At 36.4% G+C, this 21146-nt stretch overlaps 3 protein-coding genes across 10 annotated transcripts; 2 read left to right on the top strand and 1 right to left on the bottom strand.

The window, feature by feature from the left end:
* Positions 1-101: 101 nt before the first annotated feature.
* On the top strand, positions 102-6286 carry LOC123710494 (spermatid perinuclear RNA-binding protein-like). Of its 4 annotated transcripts, none has more exons than XM_045662468.1 (10): positions 102-257; positions 721-752; positions 1888-2010; positions 4504-4588; positions 4790-4905; positions 4979-5081; positions 5161-5274; positions 5359-5495; positions 5667-5898; positions 6137-6286. In XM_045662468.1, exons 1-10 carry the CDS (start codon positions 251-253, stop codon positions 6217-6219), a joined length of 1032 nt encoding a protein of 343 aa, XP_045518424.1. In that variant the 5' UTR covers positions 102-250; the 3' UTR covers positions 6220-6286. The 4 variants fall into 4 exon arrangements, with proteins under 4 accessions (XP_045518424.1, XP_045518426.1, XP_045518425.1 ...); XM_045662467.1 differs by lacking the exon at positions 102-257 and adding an exon at positions 374-503; XM_045662470.1 differs by lacking the exon at positions 1888-2010.
* LOC123710493 (rab9 effector protein with kelch motifs-like) lies at positions 6261-16376 on the bottom strand. Of its 3 annotated transcripts, XM_045662466.1 has the most exons (8): positions 14512-14678; positions 9794-9958; positions 8912-9066; positions 8636-8837; positions 8319-8465; positions 8031-8183; positions 7044-7942; positions 6261-6373 (listed from the first exon to the last, which is right to left on the bottom strand). In XM_045662466.1, exons 2-7 carry the CDS (start codon positions 9951-9953, stop codon positions 7062-7064), a joined length of 1698 nt encoding a protein of 565 aa, XP_045518422.1. In that variant the 5' UTR covers positions 9954-9958; positions 14512-14678; the 3' UTR covers positions 6261-6373; positions 7044-7061. The 3 variants fall into 3 exon arrangements, with proteins under 3 accessions (XP_045518422.1, XP_045518421.1, XP_045518420.1); XM_045662465.1 differs by lacking the exons at positions 6261-6373; positions 14512-14678 and adding an exon at positions 16230-16376 and having other exon boundaries at positions 6452-7942; XM_045662464.1 differs by lacking the exon at positions 6261-6373 and having other exon boundaries at positions 6452-7942.
* Positions 16091-20216, top strand: LOC123710495 (ras-related protein M-Ras-like). 3 transcript variants are annotated; one of them, XM_045662472.1, is made up of 7 exons: positions 16091-16284; positions 16400-16491; positions 16782-16822; positions 17087-17240; positions 17586-17773; positions 17875-18003; positions 18276-20216. In XM_045662472.1, exons 3-7 carry the CDS (start codon positions 16796-16798, stop codon positions 18360-18362), a joined length of 585 nt encoding a protein of 194 aa, XP_045518428.1. In that variant the 5' UTR covers positions 16091-16284; positions 16400-16491; positions 16782-16795; the 3' UTR covers positions 18363-20216. The 3 variants fall into 3 exon arrangements, with proteins under 3 accessions (XP_045518428.1, XP_045518430.1, XP_045518427.1); XM_045662474.1 differs by lacking the exon at positions 16782-16822 and having other exon boundaries at positions 18258-18356; XM_045662471.1 differs by lacking the exon at positions 16782-16822 and having other exon boundaries at positions 16093-16284.
* Positions 20217-21146: the final 930 nt, after the last annotated feature.

Below are 21146 nucleotides of genomic sequence, written 5' to 3'. Positions count from 1 at the left end.
CATTGTCACAACAACGAAATTCACTTGTAAACTCTATATAGATTATATTCTTCCTACCTTGTGACCTGTAGACTGTGGTAGATTATAGATTCGCAATTTTCTCAAAGTGTCAAAATGGTCGTATTTTTATAAAACATGGGTGATTTAATTCAGTGACTATTTATAATTTATGACTTTTATGAGCGTTCAGTATTATTTAGAGAAACCCTTAATAAAAAGTGGAGATATTCAATAACAAAAGCAATAAAATATGTCAAGTACGTACTACGTAAACACTTCAGTTTCATATGGATCAATATATTTTATTTAGCTTTGAAAGTATTTCTGTTGGCTTTTCAATTTTTATAACTTTAAAAGGACTATTCTTGTATATATATTAAATATTGTGCCACTTTCTTACACGCTCTTATTATAAAATACTTTATTTATTAGACTAATAGGCAGAGTAACCGCTGAGACTACGTACAACTACTATTCTATGAACCCATTGGCGAATAATAGTAGTAGTTATAAAATATATTTTTGTTAAAATATCTGTGTTATTATATCCAGGGGGACTTATTTGCGTTCTTTTTTTAGTCGGCTTGGACACTTACAATAACCTTTATATTATATTAATGAAGTTAACGAGTGCCTAGTTATTGTGTATTACTAAAAATTCCTTTTGAAAAACCTTTAAATACTATTTTAAAATATTAATTAATTTCATATCTATTTCAGAAACATATAATACACGTCAGTCAGCTATGCAGGTAAATCTAAATTTATTTGTTTTTAAACATACAGTTTAATTGGTAAAGAATTACTAAATGAAATAATATTATGTCCAACACAGACACGGGAAGACACCTGGCTGTCCCCAAACACCAATGTCCAGTCACTCTGTAACAGTGCTAATACTCCCTAAGTGCTTATACCAAAAATATTATTTCATAATTACTAATAGCCTAGAGTTTCTTTTAGAAAGGTTTTACTTGATATATTAAAAATAACATTACCTATACTTAATATACTAAGACTTAAATTAAATGTAAAACAGTTAAGAATTGAATGGATATTATATAAATGAAATATAAATGAAAATGTGGAAAATAAATTTGTAGTAATTTTTAATTAAATTTTTAATACAAATAAATCATATTTCCTTATATAAACATATCAACAATCATAGATATAATCTTTTTTTCCTTGCACAGATGTATTACCCTCTTAGGGAGTGACTGATGGCTAGGAACTAATTATGTGCATAAGAAAATTCTTATGTTCATACAAGTTCTAGGTACTTATTGTAGCAGAAAGCTGTACTATTTGCTAATGTGTGGCATGTCTGTGAAATTGTAACATTTAGCAGAATGAAAGATTCTCTACTGTGTTTTGTGTCATAATATGATGCATGCCAAAAAAAGGAATTAGAAAACTTTTTACTGTATTACTAGTACTTTGCCAATATCTTGTAATAAGTTAATAGGTATATAAAAATAAAATTAAACTTATGTTATCACAATATTTCTAGGTTTTAAAGCTAAGCTTACATAATATTGTTAAACATCATGGTATGGTATGATGCACAGTGATATTGTTACAAAGTCACAGTGTGATACATGTTAGTTATATAGTTGTTAATGGATTATGTACATCTGATCTCATGTGTGTTACACTTCTAAATAACCTAATACTCTAACCAGCAAGACCCTAATTTAACAAGTTCTCTTAACTCCCATTTTGGAAATAGTTTTCAAAAGATTTAAATGTCACTTTTCTAGTGAAAGAATATTCCTTGTTAGGCTCTCGTAGTAGCCCTATTAGTGTAAGTTCCCAAGAGATTATTTTAATATGAAGTCAACTGTGAGATTTGATGCATTTAATCAATTGGCTCACTGATGCCAGTTCATGACACATGGAGTGCAAGACACACAGCAGCAACATGGAAATCAAGGATCTAATCTCAAGCAAGAACAGGTTATTCCTGAAAAATCTAATCAGGAGCAGAATAAGGCCAATCCAAATTTGGTATGTACACATTATAAGAATCTTTTATCATCACTGAAATCATACATTTTAATTATTATCATAGTGCCATCTCCTTGCGGAGGTTGGCAATCATCATGGCTAGTTTAGTTTTGGACGCCGCGCTTCTGGCCTGGCCTAGCCGCAGATGCAAGGCCAGGTCTCCTTATAATGTTTCCTTTTCTTATCTCAGCACTTATTTCTTCCGCATTCTGTTCAGCAAGGTTGTATTTCGTATGCGGTCTGTTCAAGATATTTTAAGCATACGTCGATAAACCTAGATCTCAAACGCTTTTTGTTAGTTTTTTGGACATAGTCTCTGTCAGCGTCCAAGATTCTAGGCCGTAAAGCAGCACAGAGAAGACGTAACATCGCGCAATGCCAGGAAATTTTAAGTATTGAAAAGGCGTTCCACGCTTGTTCAATTCGGCAGCGGATTCCGGTGCTATGGTCATCCTTTTCATCAATCACTGTGCTAAGATATCATATTTTCGACACACGTTCCAAGGTCTGATTGTTGAGGTGTAAGTTAGATAGTTAGATAAGTTGCATGAAAGCCGATGTTCGGCTTATTGTCATGTATTTTGACTTTTAAGCGTTGATGCTAATACTAAATTCAGAACTCTGTCGACCATAGAGGCTCTCTGCGATTTAGATCTTAGTCTAAGTATTTTAAGTTATTCAGCAGTTCGCCATTAATTGCTATGTCATGTGGACAATTATTTAGGGATTCTGAAAATATTGCATCGGCATACAAGTCAAATAGCAAAGGGGATAAAATACAACCTTGACGCACACCTCTCTGAATCTTGATATATGATGAATGTTTGCTAGTATATGCACTTTGCTTGCAATATAGGTTTTTAATGAAACGGCGTATTTCCATTAATTTACCATGTCGTACATTATCAAAGGCCTTATAATCGATCTATGTTCATTTCCAAGCATCTCTTTATCAACACTTTATAGCCAAAGAAAGCGTCTCTCGTTCCTAAACCGCTTTGAAAGCCAAATTGGTGTCGATTCACATTTCATTAAATCGGCTCTGAAAATATTGCATCGGCATTTCGAGTATATGCTATTAAGTATCACTTTCAGAAAGAGTTTCAAAACATGGTTCACAAGATTTCACGCCTTGTAAGAGATGGATCAACATCACTACACTTGATGTTATTATTGTCTGGTCGTGAGTCACAGAAAAGTTCACCAATGTAGTCTTCCCATGTGTTCAGCATGTCGTCAGTGCAGGTTGTTTATTTGCCATCGTTTTTAAGAAGTATCATTTCGCTGCGTCGTTGATATTTAAGTGTGATGAGGTCTTTTATCTTCTTATGCATAACCAAAGCTGTCATACATTAGGATCTAACTCCACAATTTCTGAACATAAATCCCCATGGCAAGATTCCTTTGTCTGTCATATCTTTTTTTCGTATAAGAATGGTTTGCTTTCTCGTCTTTTCATGAAATCTAAAATTTCATTGGTAATCCATTTGGTCTTTTTCACTCGTGGAGCTGTCACCAATAATTAATTGCCAGCCTTAATAATAGAAGATTTAAGAAGTAGCTACATTTGTTATGTATTAATAGGACCGTGATTATGGTTATGATTCACTAATTTCTTCATTAATTGTTATGAGTTGTTTGCTAGACTCGATACCCCTCAACTTGTCAAGACGATCGAGGATGACTTCTTCGACGTCAATTTAATCGCCACGACTGGATTGTGGTCAGAACCTGTATCTGCAACAGGGTATGTTTTAGCCGATTTAATGCTATTTCTATGCCTTTTCTTTATCAAAAAGAAATCAATCTGGTTTCGCATAGTCCTGTCTGGCTTATGTGCTGACGATTGAAGTATAGAGTCTACGTGGTGTTAATTTGAAAAAAGTTTTCGCAACAACAAAATCGTGTTCCTAGCAGAACTGCACATAACTAGTTTTCACGCCTGTCATTAAGAGCGCCGAGACCAAACCTTCCAATAATACCCGAGACAGCATGTTGACCTATCTTGGAGTTGAAATCACCTGTCACGATTGATAGCTCGTAAGGTTTAATTAACTTCCGAGCTGCGTCTATGTCGTTGTAGAAAGTCTCATTCAGTTCTTCATTTTTATCTGCTGTCGGGGCATATACTTGTTGAACATCACATCGTTGTTTGTTGGTACTACCAACAATATGACTGACGACTGTACAGGATTATTAAGCTGCCCGTAGTCGAAGGGTGATAATGCTTATTTACGGGCGGCATTGATTCGCCATGTCGCAAGGCCTTTTCTAAGGGCTCCCCTTTAACGCTGCCGGTGTGTGGTCGGGGACTGCATGAAGGAGTTAACCGCAATATCTTACGGTCGTTCCACTATCCGCTACCTGTAGAGTCCAGTAGCTCACATCTAAGCCCTTCTTACCTATCCATCCTACTACTTTTTGATGATGATGATATTAAATCTAATTTGAGGTCATTTATTATCTTTTAATTAGTCATACATTTTTCCCCAGATTGACGAAAAAACTGAAGCAGGCACGGAAATTACTTCTAATGGTGAAAATTCAGACAGGCCTCCCTGGAAGAAGCTCGGAGTAGGTTAGTGAGACTAAGTAGTATTGTAATGTTCTAATAACTAAAACTATCAATCAAAATAATTATTTTATAATCAGCTTGAGCTGCATGCATGAGGCACTGTTGGTATTGAATAATATTTGAGTATGATCTATAGCGGTATCCAAGTACGCGTGTTAAATGTTTGTGTTAAACTTCCTAACGCCTTGTTCATTTAATTTAAAGTAAAGAGGATCTCGAACAAAGAGCGTCGCCGGCGGCAAAATCAGAGCCTGCGCCGACTGGTGACTCCCAAGAGCGCATTGATGGTGCTCAACGAAATGGTGTACGGCGCACCATTGGTGAGTTCGTCGAACACGATATTTGTGGGAATATCTACAATAGTGTGGAACAACGACGATATAAACGTTTCAGGACTTCAGAGTGGATTGCTCTCCGCCGACCGGGTACTACGCATCGAACAACCCAAGCTTCTGCGCCGAAGTGACTATTGACGGGTGCAGTTATCGGGGCTGTGGTAATTCCTATTGGAGGCAGTAATCCCATTGGCTCTCTATTTTCTTTGACTAATGCGTGCCATCACTCCGTCGGTGCAGGTGAAACGAAGACTTCGGCCCGGAGCGCGGCCGCCGAGCAAGCCGTACGAGATATCATTATCAAAAAACTGAATAAATTTAACAGCCAGGAGAAATCCAACGAGGCAAAATATGGTATTTCCATTTTATTTTATACTCATTAATATTTGTTTGGCCCGCATCGTGTTGGCTTTTTAAACATTTACGATGGACGTGCAGGTGAGGAGAAAATGGAGACGGAAGAGGAGGAGCCCATGCCGATGATCCAGCTGGCGTCGTACGCGTTGCACAAGCTGTTCAGCGAGTGGGAGGGCGAAGGTCATCGAGTGCCGCAGATCAGACCGCACAATCCCTCCGTAACTCCATTTCTGTTATATTATATATGTAGTCGACAAGTGCAGCAGAGAGCAGTCTTTCTTACTTTTGCATTTGTGTTTATCTGTGCGTTGAACTACAGCTGATTCGATAGAATCCAATTTTAAGCCTTCGGCCCATACGTTCACAACTCACGCTCACGATGTCGCCAGGTATCGGACACGGACGTGGACCTTACGTCTCAAACCAACGGCCCGCTGCCCCCGAAGCCGAAGAAAGTGAAGACTCTCCCCGAGAACGCTGCAGAAATGCACCCTTGTATGCTGTTGTCGTACATGCGGCCGATGCAGGAGTACCGGGAGTTGGGGGTGCAGGGCGACCGTCCACAGAACCTCATATACACCATCGGAGTGGAGGTGGACGGTGCCACCTTCATCGGCCAAGGTATCCGTTGCGGGTCAAAATGTCAACTCTTATTTGACTCTCACGTCTATTGTGAAATGAAGCCGCTCTCATCATTCACGTGTGTCTTTGTCACTCCTAAACGGCTTTACCCATTTTAATGGAGCTTAAACTTGGTTGAGGAATTAATTTATAATTTTATAGACATGGCATTTTAATATTAAAATAAACGCACACTCTGCAGCGTTTATTTTAATATTAAAATCAATTTTGATTGCAGGACCAAATAAGAAGGAGGCTCGCAAGGACGCGGCCACGTCAGCCTGCAATTCGCTGTTCGGAGTCAAATTTCAACAAACATAAAATAATATTCCAAAAATTGTATTATTAGTCTTCGTCATTTACGCGGTTAAATAGACGTTAGATAACTTTTATTCCTTTCATTGCAATTAATCATATAACATGATTTAGCCGCCTTTTCTTTGTGGTAATATATCCGAAGTAAGACAAGACATATCTGAAAATAATAATCAGGGATGATTTCCAATAGTTCGTATAAAATAAAAGCAAAATAATGAGAGACGTGTGCTTTGAATTACCTTTAATAACATAAATTACGAATACTGGAGAATACTTGTTCATTAGGCATAAAAATATATAATAAACCTATGCATATGCATACGTATGTAATGAATTAAGAATATCAAATAACAGACTTGAATAAATCCTAGTATTGTACAGTCGGCGCAACATCGAGTTGGCACATTCAACAATTAACTTAGCTCAAAAATAATATTGCACTGCGATCAGCACTAAACAATTGCGAGTTGCATTGGAGATGCCTAAAAAATTACCTTTAGCGGAATTGTATATGAAAATTACGTATTACTTAATTAATTTATTATCATTGAGCGAACTCTTGTTACTAGCATTATTATAGATTTAATACAATATAACACGTACGGAGGGTATCATTTCTTAGGACTATTGCGACGCCCTCATGGGGCCTCGCATGTCATATTCCTGTCGCTAATTACTAACTATACATTGGGTCTGCTCACAGCTTCAATTGTTAGGTAATAAAAATACAAAGTTGGAATCGCAAAAGTATAACAACGGCACAAAGAAAACTAAACAACGAATTCATAAAACTTAATTAAATGTGTCTCAAAGAGTAGTAAACTTACTAATTAACTGGTTCACGATTACAGCAGCCTATATGTCCACATAGACAAGGGGCTCTGTAGTAGAGCTACGTGTGGAGGCTCCTTCCCTCCAACTAGCAGCATGTACAACTGGGTTTCCCCATTTCTCGGGACGGTCCTGGATCGCCGTTCGCTCATATCTTGGAGTTCTATATCTCCGGTCCCAGAATCGGGCGTCATCGCCGTCCCCAGGGTTCGTACGTCGGGCCCCAGGTAATGCGGATTACTGAAGCCTAAGGATGCCCGATTTGGCCGATTCACTATCTCCGCACTCGCATAGTCCGAAGTCGACAAGTCCCCCTCGTCTTCTGTCTTTTCTGTGACGGGGATCTTGGTAAACTTAACGGACGCCGATTTCGAAATTATCGTGGTTTTTTCCATTCCAATCTTTGATTTCATTTCCTCTTCTTCTTCTGAGTCTAAATAAACCAGTTTTGTCGCTTCGATGGGAGATAGCACTGACGTAGGTAGAACCATATCCGCAAAGTCTGGAACGGAAATAGGTTCTCGGGACACGTTTCTGCATCTTTCGGGAACGGTTCCTTCTTTAGGGCTCTCGCCTCCATCGGCCGGTTGGCGCTCGTCGATGATGTATGCCGACCGGGATTTCGATAAAGATGCTGATTCTCGGATAAGACTTTCAGTAGAATCCTGGTCTCCGAGGACGCTGTAAGAGCATCTCGCCGCTCGACGAATGTGGAAGGAGGATAGTTTGGAAATCTCTCTCAGGAACCCCGCTGGCGGTTCAGGTCGCGGCTTAACGGGAGCCGCAGGAGCCGAGTGAGCTCGCTGCGGAGCGCCGCTAATAAGTAAGGCTCGGCTGTCTACGCGGGCGGACGGCCATTTTACGCTTTGCAATATCCGTTCCCAGGTTTCTGTAGCTGAAATTATAATGAATATAAAAGGAGAAAATATTGGTTATAGTTATTAGGTAAAAAGTTGTAAAAAGTGACTTGCGGGCGAGCTTACCGAAATGAAACCGCCAGAGTTCGTTGGTAGGATGTCCGTTAGTTTCTCCGCCAAAGATGTAAAGGTGTGCGCCCGCCCGTAGACCGGTATGGCCGCTACGTGCAGGCGGCGATAACTTAGCAGGGGTTCGCACTTGTGTCCACACTCGGGAAACTGAAATTGAAGAGAAAATAATACCTATCTTTCTATTTTTTTTAAACGCCACCCTTCCCCTTTATCTATTTGTATTGATAGTTCAGTAATTTATGAAATATACCATTAATAATAATTTGAAGGACTTTAACTTACTGGTATCGTAATGCCAGAGGTCGGCGCAGGCCCTCAGGTCGCATTGTCCACCGTGTATGTATAGCCGCGCCTCGTGCAGCGCTGCAGCGTGCCGGTGGCGCGCCGGGCCAACGGTTGACGTGCGCACCTGCTGCCAAGTTTCTGATTCTGAAATTGATATATGGATTGCAAACACTTATATGAGTTTCGACGTCTATAATACTATTGTAATACTTTATCGAAATTCTTCATACTTCCATTTTTTTTACATATTACAAACTACGACAATTACAACTTAATCAATTTGATGGAATTTTTAAGTTTTTAAACAGTCTTACCATAGTGGAAAGCCCACAGTTCATTCGTAGATCCTCTCAAGTCCTTATAGCCTCCGTAAATTAGCAAACAGTCCTTAAGTGCATGGGCAGAGTGACCACGACGGCCACGCGGGCTTGACCCGTTGCGAGCTTCGCGACTGCTGCGTCTCCGCAGCGTTGAATAGTTACTAGTTTGCCCCGCCAGTTTCCGCCATATTTTCAACTGAAAGTCATAAAAATGTATAATTCTTAAGGATTTAAATTTTTCATTTATACATGAAACTCTGTTGAAATTACCTCCGTGTCGTATATCCAAAGAGGGGTCTCATTAGAGAGGGCTCCAGCTTCGCCACCGAACACGTAGAGGCGACCTTCGTGTGCAGTGGCCGTATGCTCTTGTAGGGCGGGCGGCGGTTCGCCTCGCGCCTCTAGACGCTCCCAACGACCCGTTGCTAAAAATAAAAGAGAAAGCATAACTACATAACCTATATGATTAATTTTATAAAATATTTTCAAATTCTGATAGGGATTGAAAATATTATATAAAATTATAATTTAACTTTATCTTAATATAAAATTAAATCATTTTATATAAACTTTTTATGGCTTTCAATATTGTCTATTGCTTGCACATTCTACAGTTTCATTCATAAATATTATTATTAACGTTAACTTCTAAAACTCTCCAATGTAAAATAATCAGTAATAGAGAAGAAACTCATTTGTCTTCCGTTCATGTAGGCAGAGCACTTAACATAATTTAGTCTCAAAATAAAAGAAAATCACGTAACAAATTTTCAAACTCGAAGGCTCTCGAACAACGTAAACGTTCTTCAGTTAATTGTGAACGGCACAAAGAAGTGCTGACGTTGCTTAAGTGCCGCCACTCAGTTGAGATGCAACACTTGCAAGCATATTGACAACTTCGATTCGATGTTGATAGAACACATTTACTCTACATTTCTTGGCATTGATGACACGAAAAGAAAACACCTTTAACCAAGTATTTATTTTGGATGTAACATTTAAATGCTCTCTATTGTCTATTTATTCCCTTTTGTGTTTTAACAGCATATACTTACGAATATGACTACTATTGTTACTAGGTGAATTATTCAATTAAAAAAAATATAGGAATATGCAAATCATGCTTATTATTGATCGTTGTAGCAAACTTACATAGGCAATATCTCCAGAAGTCTCTAAGAGGAACACAGCCGCCCGCCCCTCGTCCGCCCAGAATGTAGACATAACCGCCAAGGAGTGTCGCCGAGTGCTTCCCACGCGAACACGGTGCCGCTCGAGAGGCCTCTACACCGTTTTCGACCGACACCCACATTTTATCTGTAAGAATAGATGTATATAATTAAATTGATGGAATAATAGATAGTTTTTACAAAGAGAAGTAAGAAATAAAACCTAGTATTGTATAACATACGTACGTAGTTTTTAACTTGTGGGGATCAAAGGTACTTTAACAGACTTAAAAAGGTTGTAGCTCCATTGATTTATTATTTATCAAATTCTTAAGAAACGTGTTGACATCAAAGACTTGCAAAACGCATGATTCCCCTAAAAATCCCCTTTGCGATGTAAAGTGTAAAAATACGCCATATGTAGGAAATGAAATGGACCGGCTTCCCTCAGGGCTCCTCATCGGACCCTTCTTCCTTTACAACAACTAAAACTCATGGACTATTATCGTTCCTACTTTCAATGAGGGTTGTTGTGTATCGCTTACAACATTGGTTAATCGTAAATCTGTAAATATTGGTTAATCAAAAATAAATATTGCAAGGCAAGTTAGAACAACGGGATTAGGGGTTGGGCCGGTCGCAGATTAATTATATACATACTTCATCATTTCGACAAGAAGACCTAATGATTTTCTACAATGAAATATATAAGGTAAGGTAAGTTTGTTTATATGCCATTTTCAAGAACCGACTGACTAAAGAGACGAAAAAGAAGGTGGAGATAATACAGTGCACTTTCACAAACTACAAGTTTTACAAGGAATTTAGGAGCAGTAAAAACTAAATTGATAAATCACCTTCCTAGATACCTAAGGGAACTTTTCTCTTACACGTGGATCGTGCCAACTTTCTAAGAACAAATAAATTCTAAGTATTTAGGACCTAACAGATTTATTTATTTCTAACACCCCACAAATAACTTACTACGTAGGTATCTTTCTATAGGTTCACGTTCACTTTGAGGATCGCCGAAAGAATGTTTAAAAATAAATACTATCGTCCAAGTCAAAGTGAATACAGAACCCGCAATATTTGATCAACAAAACCTTGACAGTAATGAACCCTTTAGAGAGACCCTCACGGCTGCGGTCCCACCGGCGCTTATTGACAGAGTCGCGCATCAAAAATACAACGAGATTCTGTTTTGTTTAGGGCCAGAAGTTTCTTCTAAAAGTATTTTTTACATTCAGTAGGTACAATGTTGTAAACAAGATTATCGATCATCAAAGCTTTGCTGAGTGATTTCAACTTTAAAGGTACAATGCGCTGTGAACAAGTTCAACGTTGTATTTTATGTTAACGTCTTGCACAATGTTAATATTGAACACAGAAGAGCTCACTAGGGGACGTCGAGGGCGTAGGAACAAATTGGATTTAGGTCCCACCATGGCGTCTGGTCTGAAGCGGACTTATTGTATGCTAATGCATAAATAACGCCCTACGAATTTACCAAATCTCTTATGCTTTAGAATCAGTTTTCTGAAAATGTACCTTATTTTCGTTAATAATTAGAATTTTTTGTTAGTGCTATTTCGATGTCATTGTTGCAGCAAAAATTTACGATTTTATTCCCATATATCCAATGATCGTTTTAAATAGAGCCTTAGGTAGCCATTTGAGTTTCGGAAGTGTGCTTCGACCAAGTCCGCGGCATGGATTCACAACTAAAGCCTCTAAGCCACTGATTGGAAAGATCATTCTGCCCTGGACATTTTCACACCCTACCTTTTATAAATAGGGATGAAAATGAAAACTTTCAGCCAATAAGGGTGGGTCCAACCAGACGATAATAATTTGCAATGATTGCATTGATTCATAACAGATAAATACGTATGGTGAAAGATAGCAGTTCAATTTATAATCCTACCACTAATTTAAATGCTCCTTAAGAAGGAAGGTGTCTGATCGGAGCGTGAGTAAATTACTGCAGTTTTTATTTAATAACACATTTAAATAACGCATGGGGAATCTATTTTAGTACTTTACGTTTTAAACTATGATTTCAACTATTACCTAAAGTTAAGCGAACCATTAGACAATGCAGCGGTGTGTATGCGCCTTAAAATACATAATAGTGAAATTATCTCTCCCCTTGAGGGTAACGACCCTCAGCGCAACTGTCGGTGTGTCAGGACAAGGCCGATATTTACGATACAATTTGGCGCGTTGTCTCAAACACCGGTTATTAGTTAGCAGCCCTCATTGACAGGGACTTGTCTGCTTATTGGGACAATTGGGGGTTTTTGGTGTGTACTTTACGATTTAATAAGTTAAAGTAGTTACATAATAATAACAATAATAATAACATTATAATAGGCAATGGCCTAAGTATTTAGTAAATTAAGATTTATAAGCATCGTAAGCTATTCCATTTTGATGACTAATAAACCTTCCTTTATTAGAGTAGAAGATGTTTCAAAGTAAGTACAAAATGGTATATTTATCGATATTACAGATAAAATTTCGTATCGCTGTAGAAAGGCGCTTTATTTTAATGATGTTTTGACTGCAAAACGGCAAACCAGCGAGCATACTCGTCAAAAGTCAGTGAAAAGCGGGCTTCAGATTTCAATTTAGTTTGAGTTGGCTTCGTTGCACAATGCACATTTACTTACAAACGTAGTAAATATATCCGTATACTTGCTTAAAGTACTAATTATTTTGTTCCATACAAATTATGCAAACATGGGAGTAAAAGTAATTTTTACAGTTTACCGAACATTGCAATTGCATTTTGTTTATATTCACTTTCAGACTCTGACTTCAAAGGCAATATAAAAGAAGAGGCATACAAAAAGTCGTGCAGTACTATTTCACATGATCTCTAGAGAATGTAAAACGTAAACAATGCGCAGTGCAATCTGTGCAAGCCTTAGGCATTTCCAGCTTGCTATTGTGCAGCTGCGAACTTTGCCTAAACGGGGCGGGCCTTGCAGGAACAATATTTTTGTCACAGCTATAGCTTAGAAATCGTTCACATACCTAGCTCATACATGTTTACGGTCGATAACCTTGCCTTTCCTTCGCCCTGTGGCATTTTTAAACAGTTTTTTCGTATGTCGGTCGACATCCAACCGTTTGATTTTAAACAATATTTTTTCCAAATTGAATTGTAAATCCAACCAAACTTCGTATACATTATATTTCTTATACGAGTACCTATTGTATAGTGTTATTATTATTTAACTGGTTGCGAAGTGTGGTGGTAAGAGAAACCGATGACAGTAGGTTTGTAATCATCAGATTAAAATACTTCGTCATTCAAATTTATTATAAGAGATTTAGATAAATAAAAAAAAATTGTGGGATAAAAAAAATGTAACTGGCATATTTTTTTTCATATTTCTATTCGTCCTTCTTAGTACACACTAGTGTTTCCCAACGTGGGGCCCACGCCCCACAGGGGGCAATTGAGATCAGCTGGATATAACACAACGTGGACGTTTGAGGCTCTATGCAGCAAGCATCAAACGCAAAGATCTCACTAAATTAATATAAAAAATCTTTATTAAAATTATTTAGAAATTGAATTTTAGTTTTTCTTTTTGAAAATTTACTAACTGTGATTTCTTTCTATAATATAAAAAAATATGTATGATACATATGGGCATAAGAATTTTAGAAAGGCTAAGGTGGGGCATGCTTTAAACAACGTTGGGAACACTGCACGAGAGCATGTACATAATGTATCGACAGCAATCAAATCGTTAAGCAGTTAATTATGTCTCCCAGCGGAGTGGCCGACCGGGGGCGGATAAGCGACGGAACGAGATCAAAACAGCCTCTCACCCCTCCTCACACCACTGAACCCCAGGAGGTGTAATCATTCAACGGAGCCGATGCTACCATAACTCACTATTCAAAACAAATATAGAAATACTAATGCAATATTTTGTATTGAATTAGTATTTCCGTATATGTTTGACAGACATGTCGGCTTTGTTAAAAAATATGGATAGATAACACTCAATTCTGAAGGAATACGTCTTTTGTAATATTTTACAATTTTTGATGAAGTAGATAACTGTTCAAGCTTAATATTTAGGATTAGCTGAACGGTGATTATAATACAACCAACTAAACTCGCATCCTTAGTAATAGTATTGTGCCGGTTTGCGTGTACTTCGCCTGAGTTCAAATTGATATGATTTGTCTTAAGTTATCATAAAATCCAGGAGCTAAACCAGTGTAGCTTTATTTATTGTTCAACAACGCCCTACTTTTTGTAAATCACTCGTGTGGAACAAACGACCCGCTATTTAAGCCACTTCGGTTTTGGCGGTAAACATAAATTCACCTAACTATGATTTTCATTATGAAAATAAATTATAACTTTTGACCGAGGAAAGCCTTTAGAGATATTATGCAACTGTGCCTATAGCAATATACAAAAATAAATAAATGTGGGTAGACTCCAGTGGTCTCCATTAAGTATTCGAGAATGTATAGATATATTAGATACTATAAAATTAAGGTAAACAATACATCGTAATTTTTTATAAAATACATAATCACAAAAAGTAATTATAATTAGAATTAGCTGAACGGATGTTCGTAACATTCATGAAAACCTGTAACCCTACGCAGTTCATCGCAAGCAATTGCTCGACTACTTAACGAATGGAATAAAAACATCCTTACCTATATTTTCGCATCTGTTTAGTCTAATTAAGGCTTAGGTTCATTTGGCGCATTCACTTAACACAAATTGTAATATTAAAACAGGACCTAATAGGTTATTTCATAGATTTTGTTTACAGGCTTGTAGTCCATTGAACTATTGCGTAAAACGCGCGACGCAGCGATCCTCTCAGAAGTCAGATTTGTACTGGGGTCTGGGGTTGAAACGTGAAGGGTGGGTGCATGGCGGGGACGGGGTGCGTTCGGAAATTCAGATTTCGGGGTGGAAAATCTACCTTGTTAGAATGCCTCGCAATGAAATTGTACCGCACGTTCTCTGGCTCTTTATGATGAGGTTAAGTATTACGACTAAATATAATATAGCAATGGCTAAACTATGCATAGTATAAGAAATTAAGTCGGCAATAATAATAGTATACGGTGTAGTAGTACGACGCTCCAGTGCAATTATAAAACTAAAGATTATTAATTAAAATATGATACATATTTTTTAAGCGTTCAGTTTTAAAATGTTGTTCAGTGTCGCCCTATCAGATCCTTAAATTATTTTGCAAATTCTAATACATACTTATACTATAAATTTCATTGATCGAACAAAACACAAGATTAGTTTGCGTGCCAGTTACGATATATGGTTCGGTACCAATAAATTTATTTGCATAAGTAAAGCTCAAAAGATGACATAAGATGTAGCCTAATTATATTTAGATAAGAATAACTATAAGAATAGAGGTCATGTCGCAAGGATCTGGAAACATTATATAATGTTTTAAAATAAGGTCAACCTCGGTCGGCGAACTGGCTTGGCTGACATTCCTTTGTTTTACACTAAAGGAACAATTAATTGGTAGTTGTAACTGCATGCAATATTATACCCACTTTAAATTTGTGTCGCCAAATAGGTTATATTTATATGTTATATATTTGGTAAAGAGAGTCCTTATAAGTATAATTTATATATTAACTCCATTTAAACTAGGCAAGTATTGATGAGATCCAGAATCTGGACTGAGCGTGAGCGTGTACCAATTTTTACTGATTACTCATCTGTTTCCTAGTAAAAATAGGTGTTATCTAATTTAAATACATCATCGGTAACTTCGCAAAATTGTGTTTTCGTTGCAAGGTTTCTATTTTTATTTGTCTAATGTTGCGAATATCATTAGTCTCGACGCTGAAAAATACCTTGAACCGACGAACTATTGAGACTTTTAATTCTAATCTTGATTTAATATTATAATATCTTCTTCTGTAATCTTTATTTTCAGTTATTTAGTTTTAGGATTTTCTAAATAGGTAAGAACTATTTCAACAATTTTTTATCGCCAACGACACAAGATTTTTAACTACATTTATTTTGTTTTTAACCTTATATTTTACAATTTACTATAAATAGTTTAATTATTCAATTAACAAGCAATCAATCAATTAAAAACATTACTCGACAATGTTATAATAATGACGCAGACGAATAATTATAGCCTGTGATAGATTTATTTAAACTATATTATCTCAATAGCTGTCAGTTTTTCCCTTTCAGTTCAAGCCCACAGACGGTGACATATTCAACTATAGTTTCTTTTGATAGTTGACAGATGATGGGGAATATTTTGAAATTTCATAAAATTAAGGAAAATCAAAACTCAATAGTCTGTATATAATTACCGACTGTAAATTGTGATTACAAATTAGAAAGATTAAGGTCTAAGACAACTCACCGTAAAAACGTATCCATCCAGGGCATGTTGTGTTCCTCAGTTACCAAGCGATGAGGTAATTACAAATAGTTATTTATTTGCATCACTTGTAATAACTTGGAGGAGAAGCGATGGCGAAGATGCGCTTTTACTGGTCGTATATATACACTATATTGTTTGACGTATTACAGATAATTACTGTTGATGAGCGACTCTCGCTCTGCTTGGAGATCTCAGATTCATCATGACGCGAGCCGGACCGCCTAGTGAAAATCTTCCGACTGTAAGTAAACTCGGCAAATCGACGATTCTTCTGATTAATTTAAACGGAATTACCCAACTTATTTTATAACCAACGTATTATTTGAATTTATAGTTTCGTTTTATTATGATAATTCTTCCTTCATGTAATTTGCGCACAGGATAAACCTTATATAAAGAAGGTTCAAGTAGAAAAGATAATAATTATGCAACTCAAAATTTGTTAAATGATCTTTTGGCTATTTTAAGTTTTTAAATTATTTATTTGGGGCTTAAAATAATAATTTGCAATTTTTTTTGATTTCCTTACAGATTTAGATTGTCAGATGACTATATTCAGGGACAGTGATAGTGTATGTTTGTTTCTGTTTTTCTTGTGTACCTCAATGTAATATATTTGCATGTTTATGCCAAACATCTGGTTGTAACTAGGACTTCTTTTTTAGGTCTTGGCATGGTGTTTTTATGACCTTGGGAATTTCCCCTAAAATATATAAAATTAGAAAATAAATATGTATATCAAAATTATGGAAATAACTGTTGTATATCCCTGTGTATGAAATTTCAGTGGCCTTTCCATATTTAGCTTTTAATCAATAATACACATAATTTTTCAGGTAAAGTTAGTTGTTGTTGGCGATGGTGGTGTTGGCAAGAGTGCAATCACAATTCAATTCTTTCAAAAACTATTTGTAACAGACTATGATCCCACCATTGAGGATTCATATATACAACATACGGAGGTGGATGGACAGTGGTGCATACTTGATGGTGAGTTTGAAGTTTAAATATTACAAAATTAAGTTAGCAACTGTCTGTTTTGTTATTGCCATCATTCTATAATCATATCACCAAAAAATGGAAAATAGTTCACTGTAATTGTTATTTTTTTAATTAGAAAAAGAGAGAAAGTATAAGTACTATTCTTTAACTGTATAATATAAACCTGAAGAGTATATGTTTAATCTAATCTAATTCTCATTACTAGTAACTAGATCTTGGAATCTTTTCCATATTAGGTATTCTCTTTCTATCCCCTAGTTTCTGTATTCTGTAGAATGGTGTTTAACATCAATTTTTTATGAATGTAAGTAGCATATTCACTTAATATTTCAGTACTGGACACAGCTGGTCAAGAAGAGTTTAGTGCTATGCGGGAACAGTATATGAGAAAAGGAGATGGTTTCCTGCTGGTATATTCTGTGACTGACAAGCAGAGCTTTGAAAACATCCGTCATTTCCATACCCAGATCCTCAGAGTTAAGGACAGGGAGACATATCCAATGCTCATTGCTGCAAATAAGGTAGTTTGGAACTTAAATCTTATAAATATTACTTATCATATTCATATCCATCTTATCATATTTTTTCAAAAATGGTTAATCTATATATTGGTCTATGCTAGGTGGATTTAGTCCATTCGCGTGTAGTGAGCGAAGAGGCAGGTCGCGATATGGCAAGACATCTCAACGCGCCCTACATCGAAACCAGCGCTAAAGAGCCGCCACTTAACATTGATGCTGCATTCCATGAGGTATATTATATTACTTTATTTAGGTTTTATAGGAAGGATTTTCTAAAAGTCATGACTCTAAACTTTTCGTATCACCATTTAAAAATTTGCCCATGTTTGTGTGTTGATATGAAACAATGTCATTTATATCAGATATACCTAACACACAGTAGGTATCTTTTGGCACTCTATTATAATCTTTATAAAGCTAACATACACATATGTTAAGGAATAAGTTGAATATATATGAATTAGTATGAAATGTCCTATTGAAGATTTGAAATTGGCTTCAGCTCGTCCGTATCATCCGGAACCATCCGCAGCAGGAGGAGAAACAACGTCGCCGAAGGAAGTTTTTTACTAAATGCCAAATACTTTAGTCTATACATACCTGTCTTAAGACAAGAACCAAAGATACCATGAAATTATTTATTTGAAATGAATATGATTGTCCTAAAACATGTTCCAAATGCGATATGTATTGCTATTTGCTGTTAAAGTGAATATTCTTTATTTTAGCCATACATTTATCAAATTATAGTCGAAACAACGTGGAAGATTATTTCAATGACTTAAGTGTAACTTACAGTATTGACTATTGATTTCTATGTATAAAGATTTATATCCAAAGAATATATGCTAAAGAAAAGTTATTGTGGCTTGTTAAATGTTATATATTTTCTATTCAACTTAACATAACTGTTAAGCCACAGAGGCGCCTCGAACACTCGCTCATAGAATATATTAGATCTGATAATGTAAAAGTGCTTAAAACATAAACTATATTTTCATAGAAATAAGTAATGTTGAAACTAAAATACACACCGAGAGCCTAAAACTACCCCATTACGCATAAGATGCACAGATGTCGCCATGTTTATGTATTCCTAGACATTAAGGACGACGTGACCATTGTCACGCTGACATTACCGTCTTAACGCATATTAAGTCAATATGTCAAATTATTTCGACACATTGAGTATGCATATGGTGATTAGTGACGCACAAATATATTTTCGCAATTATGATCGAATGATTACTGAAGCATTTTGTTTATGCACTGTGTTTGTAGCTACACAGACAAATCACTAGATGGCGCTGTGAGAAATAATGTTATAACGAGCTTTGACTTACAAGAACTTCAACATCTTTAGGAACCTTGGGCACACTGACGCCTTCAATGTTGATTTGTGTTTTGTCTAGTCTAGAGAAAATACCAAAGCATTTATATAAATAGATTGAGTCCTGCTCTTTCTTATTGTTTACGAGATCAATTGTTGTGTGTTAGCATTCTATATATACTTTTGTTTTATTGTTGTCCCATCTATGTTATGAAATATATTTTTCTCCATTTATTTTTTTATTTCTTTAAAAAGAATACCTCGAGAATCGATGCGCACGCTCTTTTCTCTTGTTTATTTACGGTAGTGGATGCATACTTGCATAATTTTCAAATGTTATAAATGAATAAAAACTGGCTATATTTAATGACGTAATGTCTCGTGACCTAATTTGAATTTTAGTAATTTTAAAACAGCATAGATGCGGAAGTAACATTGTAGCGACACCTACAGTCCTAGAATCACTGCGGTGAAGCCACACCCTAGCTCGCGATATCAGTCTTTCCGACCGCTGAGCATATATTGGCATTTGAGCTGGAACAGACCATCCTTTCTCCACAATATCATCATTTAGATAACACCGGCGAAGGCCTTTTACCTACTCCCGCATTCGAGATTGAAAGAGCCATTAGTTGTATATGCGAAAGTAATTACTCCCAAGAGAATAAAGCGAAACGACGCTCGGATTTAAGCTAGGTGAAAGGCACACAAACTGGGTCGTAGCAAGGACTTAATGAGAAACTGCTACAGAGACTTAATAAACCTTACTTTAGTTTTACTCGGAATCTCCGTTTCTTCGGGTATATTACGACACTGACATAATCGGTGAATACCATAACATTCAATGGAGGGTAGGGGGCGGAGTTATTAGACAATGATTAGAATATGCCTAAGTATGTGTTAATGAAATAAAGTCGGTGAAACTTCGAAATTCACGCAAAGGACCTTTCTTATTTACAAGTCTTTGAGGAAATAAGTCTCAACCTATTGTTCAAAGACGGATTACATCCATTACGACTTAAAAGAAATGGAACTGAATTTGCTGTTAAATGTATTAGTTCTAAGTTAGTCGTACTGTTTGTGTGATTGAGAAAATATACAGAATGAACTGTTTCCCTGATGTTTTCAATTACATAATTCCACCAATCCAACCGACCCCCCAACGACCATTATTGTGACCACGCACGCTGGTAAGCAAAATAAAAATCGTCTAAAAAAAATTAAAATTTCGAATTATGTAAATAATTATAAGTTTTTAACCCTTAAATGGACGATTTTTTTTTTACGTTTTAAAAAAATATATTTGTGTAATAGACATGTATTACTGTCTAGGAAAAATGAGTAAAAAAATCTAGACATGAATTTACTATTTTTTTTTTGCAATAATGTGAGTGTTGTTTATAAACTACATTGCGCATTCAATGACATTTTGCAAGTATGGGTAAAATAAGAGTGGATATTGTTTTTGAAATGTGTTTATTTATTCTAAATTATGATATTTATAAAAACAATTGCTTTTTTTCGTATCACATAAAGATACACGACATTTTTGGCACATTTTGAACGTAAATCCTGAACATTTCGGGAATTTGCACCTCTGCTGCTTATCCAGCCAAACTGCCCAATGACATGTCTGATCCAATCTGACGTCTTTCAAAGGAATTGCTTGAGCTGGTCCTCGGAACTTCTTCATTACAAGTTCTCTTTGTATTGTGCTCCCACTAGGTCGACCACGTTTAGCGCCATTTGCAGGTAGACCCAATTTGCAGAGGGTTTCGGCAAGTTCTAGTCTAAATGTACCCAAATTGAGAAGTTGATCATTTCCTTTTATATTATTTACCTTCTTGAACATAACCCATGAATTTATAACTGCGAGGTCCAGGAAATGATAAAATAAGCGCATGGTCCACTTGCGGCTCTTTATTGTGATGTGATAACGACCTATAAATGAATCTAATAAGTCCACGCCCCCCATGTGAGCATTGTACTCCTTGATGACTTTGGGGCATGGAATAGCAACTCTCTCTTTCTTCGATTTATCAA

The sequence above is a fragment of the Pieris brassicae genome, chromosome 5, assembly GCF_905147105.1.
Source record: "Pieris brassicae chromosome 5, ilPieBrab1.1, whole genome shotgun sequence".
Taxonomy (NCBI): domain Eukaryota; kingdom Metazoa; phylum Arthropoda; class Insecta; order Lepidoptera; family Pieridae; genus Pieris; species Pieris brassicae.
This window is presented reverse-complemented; position numbering and strand designations above follow the sequence as displayed.

Coding starts and splice junctions, on each gene's coding strand:
- LOC123710493 (XM_045662465.1), bottom strand. CDS start 9,953: ATGTGGGTGTCGGTCGAAAACGGTGTAGAGGCCTCTCGAGCGGCACCG. Junction 8,466..8,635: donor ACTGTGGGCTTTCCACTATG/GTAAGACTGTTT, acceptor TATCAATTTCAG/AATCAGAAACTTGGCAGCAG. Junction 8,184..8,318: donor CCTCTGGCATTACGATACCA/GTAAGTTAAAGT, acceptor CTTCAATTTCAG/TTTCCCGAGTGTGGACACAA.
- LOC123710495 (XM_045662471.1), top strand. CDS start 16,453: ATGACGCGAGCCGGACCGCCTAGTGAAAATCTTCCGACT. Junction 16,492..17,086: donor CTAGTGAAAATCTTCCGACT/GTAAGTAAACTC, acceptor ATAATTTTTCAG/GTAAAGTTAGTTGTTGTTGG. Junction 17,241..17,585: donor ACAGTGGTGCATACTTGATG/GTGAGTTTGAAG, acceptor TTAATATTTCAG/TACTGGACACAGCTGGTCAA.
- LOC123710494 (XM_045662467.1), top strand. CDS start 479: ATGAACCCATTGGCGAATAATAGTA. Junction 753..1,887: donor CACGTCAGTCAGCTATGCAG/GTAAATCTAAAT, acceptor CACTGATGCCAG/TTCATGACACATGGAGTGCA. Junction 5,082..5,160: donor GTGCAGTTATCGGGGCTGTG/GTAATTCCTATT, acceptor CCGTCGGTGCAG/GTGAAACGAAGACTTCGGCC.